This window comes from Salvia miltiorrhiza, chromosome 2 (assembly GCF_028751815.1).
Source record: "Salvia miltiorrhiza cultivar Shanhuang (shh) chromosome 2, IMPLAD_Smil_shh, whole genome shotgun sequence".
Taxonomy (NCBI): Eukaryota; Viridiplantae; Streptophyta; class Magnoliopsida; order Lamiales; family Lamiaceae; genus Salvia; species Salvia miltiorrhiza.
Genome location: NC_080388.1, coordinates 58,091,686 through 58,105,371, shown reverse-complemented (window position 1 = coordinate 58,105,371; position 13,686 = coordinate 58,091,686). Strand labels below are relative to the sequence as shown.

General features: G+C 40.8%; 2 protein-coding genes and 2 long non-coding RNA genes across 5 annotated transcripts; 2 read left to right on the top strand and 2 right to left on the bottom strand.

The window, feature by feature from the left end:
• The first annotated feature begins 226 nt into the window (after positions 1 to 226).
• LOC131010629 (uncharacterized) lies at positions 227 to 982 on the top strand. The gene is made up of 2 exons (XM_057938243.1): positions 227 to 424; positions 502 to 982. The coding sequence occupies exons 1-2, from the start codon at positions 306 to 308 to the stop codon at positions 941 to 943; spliced, it is 561 nt and encodes a 186-aa protein (XP_057794226.1). The 5' UTR covers positions 227 to 305; the 3' UTR covers positions 944 to 982.
• A 358-nt stretch (positions 983 to 1,340) lies between these two features.
• Positions 1,341 to 3,287, bottom strand: LOC131009801 (uncharacterized). Its single transcript, XM_057937208.1, has 5 exons — positions 3,266 to 3,287; positions 2,323 to 3,191; positions 2,113 to 2,247; positions 1,869 to 2,033; positions 1,341 to 1,778 (listed from the first exon to the last, which is right to left on the bottom strand). Exons 1-5 carry the CDS (start codon positions 3,285 to 3,287, stop codon positions 1,341 to 1,343), a joined length of 1,629 nt encoding a protein of 542 aa, XP_057793191.1.
• Positions 3,288 to 3,348: 61 nt separating this feature from the next.
• Positions 3,349 to 5,382, bottom strand: LOC131010628 (uncharacterized). Its single transcript, XR_009096631.1, has 3 exons — positions 4,913 to 5,382; positions 3,599 to 4,444; positions 3,349 to 3,510 (listed from the first exon to the last, which is right to left on the bottom strand). It is a non-coding gene; the product is annotated as an uncharacterized LOC131010628 (long non-coding RNA).
• A 5,942-nt stretch (positions 5,383 to 11,324) lies between these two features.
• Positions 11,325 to 13,363, top strand: LOC131010627 (uncharacterized). 2 transcript variants are annotated; one of them, XR_009096629.1, is made up of 2 exons: positions 11,325 to 12,111; positions 12,360 to 13,363. It is a non-coding gene; the product is annotated as an uncharacterized LOC131010627 (long non-coding RNA). The 2 variants fall into 2 exon arrangements; XR_009096630.1 differs by having other exon boundaries at positions 11,334 to 12,270.
• Positions 13,364 to 13,686: the final 323 nt, after the last annotated feature.

The following is a 13,686-nucleotide window of genomic DNA, read 5'->3' as shown; positions in this document are numbered from 1 at the left end:
ACGCGCACACACGCCTCGACACTATTGGTGTGGAGAGATGGGCCAGGTCCAAGTGCCCTGTACGACGCACGAGCTTCATGACGTCGAATGCTGCCGAGACGATGAACAGTAGACTGTTGTGGGCACGACGCCTCCCGGTTGCTTCATTGATCGAGACCTATCGAGCCATTATGGAGAAATGGTTCGATAGGCGACACATCTCGACTGCATTGAGGTCACATGAGTTGACTGAGGTAGTAGAGGGAAAGTTGCATGTGGCTGTCGAAGCGGGTCGACAATTGGCCGTTCGAGGGACGACGACGCACATGTTTAGTATTGAGGATGATCATGCATTCTACATTGTCGATCTCGAGAATCGGACTTGTAGTTGTGCTCAGTTCGACCTGGATGACATTCCGTGTCGTCATGCTTGTGCCGCTATTAGGTACCTCATTTATTACAAATTTTGCATATTGAATTAATTTTTTGTAAATTTATCTTTTGATCTTTGCATTTTATTAGGCGTGCAGGACTGCAAGTCACGGATTTTGTTGGAGGATATTTCAAACAATCCGTGCTGTTGGCCACATATATGGAGCGTATTGTTCCCGTTCCACATCCTACGTATTGGAATGTGCCCGATGAGATATCAGCCTATGTTGTGAAACCCCCGGATATCACGGTCCATGCGGGACGACCGAAGTTGAGTAGGGCTCGTTCAGCAGTTGAGGGTCCTCCTAATTCGGGTACTCCTAATTCTCGACCTCAAGTATGCTCACGTTGCAAGGGTGGAGGTCACAATGCCCGGAGATGCAAAGCGCAAGTGGGACCATTGGACTTGAACGTGCCGGTGGAAGGTGTCGAGCAACCACCCGATGCACGAAGGCGGCGAAAGAAGAAATACGGCATTTGTAGGAGTGGAACACACACTAGGAATGCATGTCCTCAAAATGTTGGGTCGTGAGTGATTTTGAATCTTTGATCTTCAAAATAATTGTTGGAATGTTGTTGGATGTTTACTTGTTGTTTGGGGTCTGATTTTGTTGTTGGTATTTGTTGAACTTGCTTTAAAATTCGAAAAACAGGGGTTTTGGGGGTGAACAAGGGCTGAATGAGCTCTGTACACGGTTAGACCCTAACCGTGTACAGTTTCATGAAACCGTGCACGGTTGAACTCGCAACTGTGTACGGTTACACGGTTAGGGTCTGTCCGTGTGCGGTACACGGTTCCGAGTTCTTCCGTGCACGGTTTCGTGCACGGTTTCGAGCCACGGTACACGGTTTCACCCCAAAAACACCAACAAAATGATTAAATCAATGACAATTACAAAATGATAATCAAATCAATGACAAAATGATAATCAAATCAAAGCAGCGGGAATTGGGGTACACAATTCCCATATCCTAACAGCTACCATGTAGCGATATTTTTCTACATCCCTATTGGTTCTCATCCGTTCCCGTTTCGATTTTCCACATACCAGACGATCTAAGTAAGCACATGTATACACACCACAACTAATGCTGTCCTGTTGCATAAATTGCTGGTTGTGGGGCATAATCACATACGCCATCTCTGCATCAGCAGCATGGACAAACCTGTTGGGATTGTTATCCCAATACCCCACAGTGTGCAACAATCTAGGCATCAAACGAGTTATGCACCTCATTGAAGCTTGTCGACGTTGTGTGATCCCTTCAACATGTGACAGAGAATCATACACTCGAACCTCCCATCGTTCGATAGAAATGACCACAGTGCACCAATGACTCGCGTTGACATTGCAAATAGTAAGAATCTGCATTGATAGTGATGATTCGATAAAAACTTAGAAACTAAACCCCATTGATAGTAATGTCGCATTGCCCTTAAGAATTACTAAGCTTACCTCATTAGCCTCCAACCAATGCCACGTATGATCTGCATCAGTGCCCTGGAACATTGTGATGAGATTGTAGGGCACATTCCAATGTGTGTATGCATCTCGCGGTGGTGGATGATTCCCCTGGGGATCCTCTGGATGCAGCTTACCATACTCTCTGTATAGGGTATCCTGAACAGGAATAATTGAGATGATGAATGTAACAATATATTGGAAGCCTCAAAATAAATCAAAGTCACATTAAACTTACATATAAAACGGTTGCAGCCACTGGAGTTCTAACTCGACTAATACCCGGCTGGAGTTGAGTCCGAGCCCGATGCACTATATATTCCTGGTTGACTCTGATCCTTCGATTTTGCTTCAAAATCCAGAGGTCTATAATCTGCATCCAAAATAATATGACTTCGTTAGTAACACAACGCATATTAAACAATACAATATTACGAATATATTATACCTCAGCATCGAACTCAGCCCGACGATCCAAAATACGCCCAAAAAAGCCCTGGGTCATCATATATCCAGTCTCCACTACAGCAACACATGCATCGTCGCCCATCTCTCTAAATCTGCGGAAAGCAACCTTCTTTGCCGTAGGAGTGTCAAGTGGGCCATCGGTCACATACGGACTCTGTAGAAGAGCAGACGGCTTAATCGGGCGTCGTGGCCGCCCTACATCCTGGGCCTCTTCCTCGTCAGTAGTCCAGCTGAACTGGACATCGTCATCTCCCTCTCCATGCATAGGCGTCACTGGACTCCGCTGACGAGCTGACCTCTCACTGTGACGTGAGGCAGATCGCCTCAAAGATGTCTGCCTCTCACCACGATGTGAGGCTGATCGCCTCATAGATGCCTCCCTCTCACTGTGACGTGAGGCAGATCGCCGCTGACTCGCATGGGGTGGATCATCTCCATGCTGTGATCGACTGTGACCCCGATGCTGCCGATCCAGGTCTCCAACTGAGTGCCTATGGCTCACATGAGGCGGATCCTCATGACCCCGATGCCCAGGACTAGGAATGTGAGATGTAGACCGTCTGTGACTGGGTCTCGGCTGGTCCAACTCCTCACTCCCGTGTCTATGACGACTGGCATGGCTGGATGATGATCTATGCTTCCTCGAAGAAGATCGCACACCGAATATATCCTTCACAGCGGCCACGACCTTCCGTGTAATTTTGGCAACCAGTCCATGCTCGGAGTCGTCGTCTACAATCGCCCGCCGCACCTCAGGGATCACGGTCCGGATCTGCTCCCGTGTCACGCTCTCAGTGACACGGGCAATCAAGTCCTCATCACGTCGCCTCCAATAATCATCATCTGGATCTGCTCGAGGCACTGAATCATCGAACTCCTGCGGCCTGGGCCGCTTCGATGGGCTACCAGTCGGATCAACATACGTCTGTCTATGCCGCTCAACATGGACAGACTGCTTCTCACGAGCCCTCTCTGCTCGTGAGCTACTTCTCTGCACAGGGGGAGGCCTAACAGGAGGAGGCGGCTCCGGTACAACTGGCTCTGTCAAGCCGGCATATTTCCCTCCAGGATGGTATCGTACAGAAAAAGGCTCTGGATGCCTCAGGGTCTGCAAATACCATGAATCATTCTCCTCCTCGACCGGTTCGAGTGTCCGGTGACACTCGGCCTGCACAAAGATGAATCGATCATTTCTCATTATTCGTTAATCATAACATAATAAAAGGATTGAAACTGTAAAAAACAACAATAATTACCTCATGAGCATCAAAAAAGTGGGTGAAGTCAGAAGCCGACTTCCAAGTCGTCCAGTTCACCAATCGTGGCATCTGCAACCTCGTGTCACGCATCCCACACGCGCGGCCCAACCTCGGAATGGCCTCGTACGACCAAATCTGTAATGCCCATATGGGCCCATAGAAGTGGTACGTCTACCTATTACCGGTAATCTCGTTGGGATGCTTCTTCAACACACTCATCCCATGACACAAAATCTGGAATGAGTAAGAGCCCCACGGGAAGTCGGACCATTTCTGATCTTCCTCTACCAGTGCCCACACCCAATCGTGCACGTATTTATAATCCCGACAGAAGAGGAGATCATACGCCACGAGAATATTGGCCGCCTTCAAATAATCCTGGGCACTGTTGCCCAGACTGCGGTTAACGAACCGCTTCCGCAGATCCTTCACTTCCACCTTCTTGCCTTTCAAAACTCCGTGCCATAGACTCTGCTTCCCAACACGGTGATCCACATTAGGATCAAAACGCTGCGGGGATGGCCCGAAACACAACCCCGTCACCAGACAATACTCCACTGCGCCGAATCGAATGTCGTGTCCACCAACGTGGAACTACTTCTCCCACGGACCGAATGCTTCGTCATACAACTCCCGTGCAAGAAGATGGTGCAGTGCGGCATTCGCACTATCCTGCCTCTTCAACTGAAGTAAATGCCCAAACGGACCTTTCTTAAATTGTTCTAAACGCTGGTAGTGCGTCAGACAGGTCTCCACTTCCTTCAGTGTCGTGTCCTTTACATAGTGATTGATTCGTCCGGCATAACCTTGCATGCACGGACGTAACCAAGCATGCCTCGGAGGCTGCAATTAATTCAAAATGATGATCAGTATCAAAAAATATCAACCGTGTACAGATTCTAGACCAACCGTGTACAACCGTGTACGATTATAGACCAACCGTGTACAACCGTTTCAGACTATAGACCAACTGTGTACAACCGTGTACGGATGAACAAACCGTGTACGGTTGTACACGGTTAAATCTAGCACGAAAAATACATCTATACGTTGAAAATACATAATTAGGGCATATTAAATCATTTAATACTAATCGTGTAACATAAATACCTAATCGTGTACAACCGTGTACTGAAGAACCATACACGGTTGTACACGGTTGTTCAAATTACTTTCCAGATTCAAAATTTCGCAAATTACCAACATTATGCCATACATAAACACCTAATAATCAACTATTGTGCACAATTTAACAATACAAAACACATAAATTCAAATTTTAACAAATATATATAGTTCACGGTTACTTACCGGATTCGGCGTCGGGTATTTTTCCCTCCTCGATGTACTCGGGCGATGGCCTCGTTCTACAGGCTGTTCTTCCTCTCTGGAGTAGTCGGATTCAGTTTCACTCATTGTTAATTGAGAAGATAGAATAATTCACCAAGTTGTTTTTGCTCTATTATGGAGTACACGGCTACGATTTGTGTGGGGTTTCAAACCACACACGATTTGTTTGTAGAAAAGAGTGATAGGCGTGAAATTGGGTGAAATTTTGCTCTCAAATTGGATGAAATTTGAGCTTGTACAAGAGAGACACGGTATTGTTCCCTTGGAAATTCAGAGAGTTCGCAGATTTTGGAGTACACGGCTCTAGGGTTTGTCAAAATTTTGATTTCGTGTACAAAGAGAGAGAGAGAGAGACAATATAGGACAAAACTGATTTTGATAGAAGATTCTAAATTTGACCCACTTTTTCATTGGAAGTGCTGTTTGGCAGATTTTGTGGGGATGAGATGTGGACGTTTTTTTTAAATTTTATTTATTAGATATTGAGAGAGAAGTCATATATATATATATGTGTGGGGACCATTAGGGATATATTTGTACATTTACAAGAATGTGCTACTAAACTTATATTTTTATGGGGTGTGATACTTAACTTATTTATTTTATTCAAAGTGCTACATAAAAATCTCACCCTATATTCAATACTTGATTATCTAATTTGGTGATAGCACACCTACGTCACTTACACAATAACACTCCCTATTACTATGTGTTTACAACTTATTACTATGTGTCTGCAACTTACAACCTAAACGTGAATTCAACGCATTCACCGTCTAATTCCTAATAAAGACATCACTAATCCTTTAGCAAGGTAAAAGTGGTTTATGCAAGAACGAAATACTTCTTTCGTCCTTCGAAGTTTGAACAATATTTTTTTCGAATTTTCACGTGAAGCTTGAACACTTTTTTTATATGACAATTTTTTTTCCCTTTATTCATCTTTTCACTTTTTCACCTATCAAACTTAACACGCAAAACACTAACTCCTTAAAAATCATGTCGAAAAGAAATTGTTCAAGCTTCATGGGACGGAGGGAATAGAAGTTCTCGATCTCTAAAAAAGCTTCTAAACACATTCAAACTTATATAAAACATGTGAAATTAATTACAATATGGAATCAAAGACTCAAAGACTCAAAATATATAGAAGAGACTCAAAATTGTTTTTCACACTGCCTTTAAATAGAGTTGTCTTGCAAAATCCTAAAGCATATTTTTCTTGCGTGAGTAATTAAGTAATCCTAAAGGTATACTCTAAATTTTTAGGATAAATCTATTCATACATATGTATAAACATAATGGGATATTTTAGTAAATTCTCATTAACTAAAATGTGTTTTGACATGTATAGCCTTGACCTAATTTTATGGAAAGAAATTTAAGCAACAAATTTCAAAATAGAACTCTTTCCTTAATAGTTAAAGATTATTTCCCTATATACATTAAATTAATTATACTATGTTTGACTAATTAATTACAATCTAATATGTGTTGATTTATTTTTGGATATATTGACTTGATTTTATATCATTTACTAATTAATTTTTATATAAAGCTTTTTTTTTTTTTTTTAAAGAATCAAAGGAAACTTATATAACCAACTCAAAGAAAGTTTACATCATAGGGAAGCTCCCTAGCAGAAGAAAAAGGAAGAACATTACGTAAAGCATAACTGACTTCATTTTATATAAAGATTTATTAGTATTTCATCTCTAAAGGTTTGGTATTGAAACGATAAACGAAAAGATTTATATTGACTTCATTTTATATCAATATGTTGTCTCATCTACTAAACAAATCTTTTTTTTTTTTTTGATCAGGAAAAAAGTGATGTATTTAAAAATGGTACCAGAGGTACCGCAGAGAGCCAATACATCAGAGAAGTAGACTGTAAACACAAATTTTTGTATTTCAATTTGATAAAATACAAAACGCGTTACAAAGATAATTTGATAGATTTGAAGATAGATTTATGCGGGTTGTAATCTCTAGTTAATCCTCTGATTCTTTTCTTCCATTTGATTCTTGAACAAACTCGAAGGTTCTTGAAATACTTGTTTTGATGACGCCAATCCAAAGGACTTAAGTCATGATTTTGGATTGAACGTTGAACTTGATTTGATTTGAGAAGAACGTCCTTAGAATTTTGTAAGAACGCCTTGAAGCTTTCGAACTTGATTTGATTTGATTTGAAGAACGTCCTTAGAATTTGTAAGAACGCCTTGAAGCTTTGGGACTTGGTTGATTTGATTTGAAGAAGATCGTTCTTGGAATTTGTAAGAACGCCTTGATCACTTGAAGATTTGAAGGTTTGATCACTTGAAGATACTTGAAGAATACTTGAAGACTTGATAGAATTCTTGAAGACACTTGAAGATTTGAACGCTCAAATACTTGAAGATTCAAAGGATACTTGAAGATTTGAATGCTCAAATACTTGAATATTCGAAGGATACTTGAATGTTGCCTTGAAGATCTTGAAGATTTGAAGGATACTTGATGAATACTTGATACTTGATAGAATTCTTGAACTCCTCAATCTTCCACTTCAACTTGTGATACTAGAGAGAATTCCTTATGCTCTTCGATCTTCCGCTCCTTCACGTTGTTGATAATGAGCACCCCAACACCTCTATTTATAGATTTTAGAGATGGGCTTCGTGGGCTTTATGGGCTTTGGGCCTCCATGCATGGGCCTTTGGGCCTCCATGCATGGGCCTTTGGGCCTTAAGTGGCCAATAAGCCCATTAATTCATTATATTAAATATTAATCATATATATCTATTTAATTTAGGAATAAAATCCCATTTAATAAAATAGAAAATATAATTGAATATTTAATTCATGAATTTACACGTGGCATGATTTAATTCGACGACAAATTTAATTGTCTACAAATTGCCCCATCGAGACTTGTTTATGGACGAAATGCCTTTGGTAATAGACGAGTCTCGAAATATATTTTGATAGTTTAAACTCTTATCGCGGAGTTCTTGATTTTGAATTTTGTAAATAGTTTATACTCGTATTTAGGAGTTCTTCATTTTCTTTGATTTTGAAATTTTAAATAGTTTATACTCGTATTTAGGAGTTCTTGATTTTGAATTTTGTAAATAGTTTATACTCGTATTTAGGAGTTCTTCATTTTCTTTGATTTTGAAATTTTAAATAGTTTATACTCGTATTTAGGAGTTCTTGAATTGAACTTTGGAATTTTAAATAGTTTATACTCGTATTTAGGAGTGCTTCATTTTGAACTTGAATTTTAAATAGTTTATACTCGTATTTAGGAGTTCTTCAATTTTCTTTGAATTTATAAATAGTTTATACTCGTATTTAGGAGTTCTTCAATTTTCTTTGAATTTATAAACACCGGGCGTGCCAAAATTTGTAAACACAAATTTTTGTATTTCAATTTGATAAAATACAAAATGCGTTACAAAGATAATTTGATAGATTTGAAGATAGATTTATGCGGGTTGCAATCTCTAGTTAATCCTCTGATTCTTTTCTTCTATTTGATTCTTGAACAAGTTCGAAGGTTCTTGAAATACTTGTTTTGATGACGCCAATCCAAAGGACTCAAGTCATGATTTTGAATTGAACGTTGAACTAGATTTGATTTGAGAACATTCTTAGAATTTGTAAGAATGCCTTGAAGCTTTGGGATTTGGTTGATTTGATTTGAGGAAGATCGTTCTTGGAATTTGTAAGAACGCCTTGATCACTTGAACTTGATTTCTTTGGATACTTGAAGATCACTTCAAAGATTTGCAGGAATACTTGAAGAGTTTGAAGGATACTTGAAGATTTGAACGTTCAAATACTTGAAGATTCGAAGGATACTTGAAGATTTGAATGCTCAAATACTTGAAGATTCGAAGGATACTTGAATATTGCCTTGAAGATCTTGAAGATTTGAAGGATACTTGATGAATACTTGAAGACTTGATAGAATTCTTTGAACTCCTCAATCTTCCACTTCAACTTGTGATACTAGAGAGAATTCTTTATGCTCTTCGATCTTCCGCTCCTTCGAGTTGTTGATAATGAGCACCCCAACACCTCTATTTATAGATTTTAGAGATGGGCTTCGTGGGCTTTATGGGCTTTGGGCCTCCATGCATGGGCCTTTGGGCCTCCATGCATGGGCCTTTGGGCCTTAAGTGGCCAATAAGCCCATTAATTCATTATATTAAATATTAATCATATATATCTATTTAATTTAGGAATAAAATCCCATTTAAAAATAGAAAATATAATTGAATATTTAATTCATGAATTTACACGTGGCATGATTTAATTCGACGATAATTTAATTGTCTACAAATTGCCCCATCGAGACTTGTTTATGGACGAAATGCCTTTGGTAATAGACGAGTCTCGAAATATATTTTGATAGTTTAAACTCTTATCGCGGAGTTCTTGATTTTGAATTTTGTAAATAGTTTATACTCGTATTTAGGAGTTCTTGAATTTCTTTGGATTTATAAATAGTTTATACTCGTATTTAGGAGTTCTTGAATTTCTTTGAATTTTGTAAATAGTTTATACTCGTATTTAGGAGTTCTTGAATTTCTTTGGATTTATAAATAGTTTATACTCGTATTTAGGAGTTCTTGAATTTCTTTGAATTTTGTAAATAGTTTATACTCGTATTTAGGAGTTCTTGAATTTCTTTGGATTTATAAATAGTTTATACTCGTATTTAGGAGTTCTTGAATTTCTTTGAATTTTGTAAATAGTTTATACTCGTATTTAGGAGTTCTTGAATTGATTTTGGAATTTTAAATAGTTTATACTCGTATTTAGGAGTTCTTGAATTGATTTTGGAATTTTAAATAGTTTATACTCGTATTTAGGAGTTCTTTGCTTGAATTTGAATTTGTAAATAGTTTATACTCGTATTTAGGAGTTCTTGAATTTCTTTTTTTTTTTTTTTAATCTTAACAATTTGGGTCATATAGTATCCTAGCCCATTAATTAAAAGTCTGGTCTTCAAACTCGAATCATGGCTTTCAAGTGCAATTCTTGGTTATATCATATGGAACTTATCAAAGCCAAATAAGACATCTCCAAAGCATGACATATTGGGCTTAATAAATCAACATGGCCCAATTTTGCATGAGTTTTGTTCCAATTTTTTTTAAAAGAAGGGCAGCCCATGCGATTTGCTATCCAGAAACGCAGCTCTACTTCCTAACTTACGTACCTTCTTTCACCATTTAATAAACTTTGAATATATATGCCAAAGGTACTGTCGCCCCTCAACTCAAACTTTCTCAGTTGCTTTGCTCAACTCAAAATATTTTCCTCCATCTTCGTCGTTCATGATGAGCTTCAATCACAAACGTCCACTTCTATGTTCTACTTTTGGCTATTTTAAATATAGTCCCTTTTAAGCTTTAACAGCTTGTTTTGAAGGGCCGTTCATAGCTGGAAGAATAGCTGGAACTCCACTCTTCGTACACTGACAGCTATGTTTAGAGATTTGGTAGCTAGGATTTTTGGTGAGAAGTTTGCCTATAAATAGAGACAATGTTGCCACTCTTCCTCATTCACCAATTCGTTTGTATCTTACTTCTTCCTTCATTGAGTGCAGCGGAGCTCCGGCCAAGATTTTTTTTGCAGAAAATTGGAGCAAATTTTGGCGGCTGTGGCGGCGTCGAAATGCTCCATTCTCCTATGAGCCGAGAGGAATGCCGAAGGGAGTCGAGGGCAGCCGGAAGTGCGGCAAAGAGCTTGGCAGCGTCGGTCTTCTTGGAGTAGTCGGCGGGGTGGCGGTGCAGTTGGTTGCGGTTCTGGTCGTAGAGCGCGGAGGCGGTGTTGTCGAAGGCCGGCGGCATGCTCATGCCCCTTGGGTTGTCCCAGTTCCAGTAGGGCAGGGCGAAGGTGTTGTCGACGACGACGGTGACGCGCTTATCGTGCGCCATCCCTGGAGCATATCCCATCTCAAAATAGTAAGAACTTCTTTCCTTATTGTTCTCGAACCAGTTAGTTTTTATGCATGGCACAATGTGAGCATGATATTGAACGAGACCCTTCGACTCTACCCTCCAGCAGTCGCGCTAAATAGGCAAGCATCGGAAGATGTTAAACTGGGAAGCCTCGACATTCCTGGTGGCACAGAGATGTACATTGCCATGACTGCTGTCCATCATGATACTGAGATATGGGGAGACGATGCGGCGGATGTTCAGCGGCGAGTTGGGCCCCGAGCGCGACTTCTTTATCTACAGCCGCCACTTCAAACCCCACCGTGCTCAACCTGGGGCGCCTCGATTGACATGTTCACGCCGCCGTGCTCGCCGAACTCGTGCCGGGCGGTCGCCAGCGCCGCCGCGGGGTCCTCCGCGTGCGCCGACTGGTGCTTCTTGGCGGCTGAGAAGCATAGATCTTGCTCTAAGAAGGGGGGGGGAGGATTCTGAATGGTGATGATGCCTTGCAAGAAACGAGCACGCCACTGGATATCGCGCCTTCCCCTCAGAACTCAGTGAGATCGTCTGCTGTATCTATTTCTCCGGTGATGACTCAACCGTATTGGCATTTTCTTGCGTGAGATCGTCTGCCATATCATGTCGACAACATCATTTGGTTGAGATGGATACTGGTATTCATAGTGACCACCTATTTCCTTTTTTTTTTTTCAACAACATGCACCACTATGGACTCCAGATCATTTAAGGTTGAAGCTAAGGCTGCGACTTTCTCTTGGCATTTGGTGCATCTCAAATCAGCAGCCAATTCTGACACCTTGTTTACTGAAGTGTTTAAGGTGGTGGTCTGCTGAGGAGGAGGCAGCAGCCGCTTGGAGCTTTGAACTTTAAGTTTTGCCAGCTCCTTCTTTGCCCAGGAAACCAAAGTCATGCTTTATTTGCTCCTCTCTTCTGCGTGTGTGTGTGTGAGGTGGATGGCGTGAAGGAGACGGCGCCGGGCATAGCTCCTTGTTGCTTCCCTATTTTGCCGGAGCTATGTGCGCAGCGGCAGTCTCCGGAAGCGGTGGCGGGTCTATTGAGTTGTCTCGCGAAAGTTCAGATGGCGAGGAGAGGCGACCGGAACGAGGCCGGATGGCAGGCGGTTGCCGGAGAAGAGAGAGTATGAGAAGAGATGCGCCGCCTAGGAGTGTTGGCTGCGGTCTCATCCGAGGAAAAGAGAGAGTATGCAATTTAGCCCTTGGTTGAATTTATGTTGGGCCATCTTTTGGTGGGGCTTTGGGCTTCATTGCTGGGCTTCTTTAATTTGTAGAGAGGCCATCTTAAATTACACCAAGCCCATTTCTATAAATCAAATAAATCGGGCCCAATTTTGGAAACAAAGTATGGGCCCAAGTTTTGAATTGATTTTTTTTTTTTTTTTTATCAAACCATTTATTGTTATTAAATATTTTTTTTTTTTTTGTGTGCAGCTGGCAGCAGCGAAAGCTTGGTGATGATGATTTTGGAGGGTTATGTTCAAGATTGGCGCAGTCTTATCAACCAATTTCATGGCGGATTTTGCCCCAAACGAGATGCTTTGAGTATTTGCAAAGTTTGGAATCTATTGTTATTTTTTTTCGGTCTTGACATTTCCATCAGCCTGACTAAAGATCATCCTCAGAGAGTTCATCAAAATATGTCAGCAGCCCATCTAAGACCTTATTTGAGTGATGTTTACTTTGCACTTCAGGTGGCTCAATTGGCTTTTAATCAGATTTCGGGTGCGCTCGGGTCTGGGCCATTGTGAGTCCAACCTTTGAAGATTGCTGGTTACATTTTCTCTTTGCGCGCATTCGAGCAGGCTAGATGACTCAATGGTGTTCTATTATGTTTGGCGAACATGTGTTTCAACTCCACGAGCGCATTCAACTTTAGCTTGGAAAGAAGTGAATTTGTCGATGCATAGCCGACCTCGATGCCAGATAACTCAATTCTTTGACAGGTCTTGGGTGCGCTCAGGCCTGGGATTGTTTGAATCTGGTTAGAGTGAGGTTGTTGTTATGTTTGGCATCTCACGAAGTTGGGAGAATTCTGCACAACGGCTCGAGAATATTGAGTATTTTCTTCTTGATGCTTAAGCCAAGGAGAATGAAGCCATCGTCCGAATTGCTTTGATCAAGGAAGTGCTTGCTATGATAGAGAGGTGGAAGACAGAGATGACGTTGTCCTTCAAGCAAGATAGTGCCTCCTTTCATATTGTCCGAGGTGCAATCCCAGAATTCAAAAGAGATTTTGACAAACATAAAGTTGCACATGTTGATGAGGAAATGCTGCGGAATTTTGAAGACTTCAGAGTCATTTTTGATCTCTGCTCAGAGAACTTTGGAGGATCAAGACCCATTTGCTTAGTATTGGTGCAAACCGCAATTTCTATCATTTCTCTCTTGATGATTCTTATTTGGTTTGTGATGGATATTTTGACATCTTCTCCAAATGCTTGTGCTTCTTTTGATGGCTTGATTTTCTTCCCAATTTGAGACATATTCGGCTTCACATAATCAACTTAAATCATAACTTTGATGATATAAATTGAAAAGAGCCAAACACAATTCATGACTGAACCTAGAAATTATCTAAGCTGCCTACGTACCCTTTTTGAAAGGGATCAAGTCAAAACGTAGTTCATAGGATCAACAAGTGTTTGAGATTGAGTGCCGTGCACAGTTTATACTCATGCGGGCCAGGAGTAACATGCAGTTTAGGCTCGTGCGTCAAGGAGCTGTCTTCATATGCTCCATTTTGTTGTTTTTCTTCATT

Excerpts from the sequence above, each read along its gene's own strand:
- LOC131009801 (XM_057937208.1), bottom strand. The coding sequence starts at position 3,287 with ATGTTGAGCGGCATAGACAGAC. Across the intron at positions 3,192-3,265 it reads GTTGAGCGGCATAGACAGAC|ATCCAGATGATGATTATTGG; the intron begins GTATGTTGATCC and ends TGCCTCGAGCAG. Across the intron at positions 2,034-2,112 it reads TGGCTGCAACCGTTTTATAT|GATACCCTATACAGAGAGTA; the intron begins GTAAGTTTAATG and ends ATTCCTGTTCAG.
- LOC131010629 (XM_057938243.1), top strand. The coding sequence starts at position 306 with ATGTTTAGTATTGAGGATGATCATGCATTCTACATTGTCGATCTCGAG. Across the intron at positions 425-501 it reads CATGCTTGTGCCGCTATTAG|GCGTGCAGGACTGCAAGTCA; the intron begins GTACCTCATTTA and ends GCATTTTATTAG.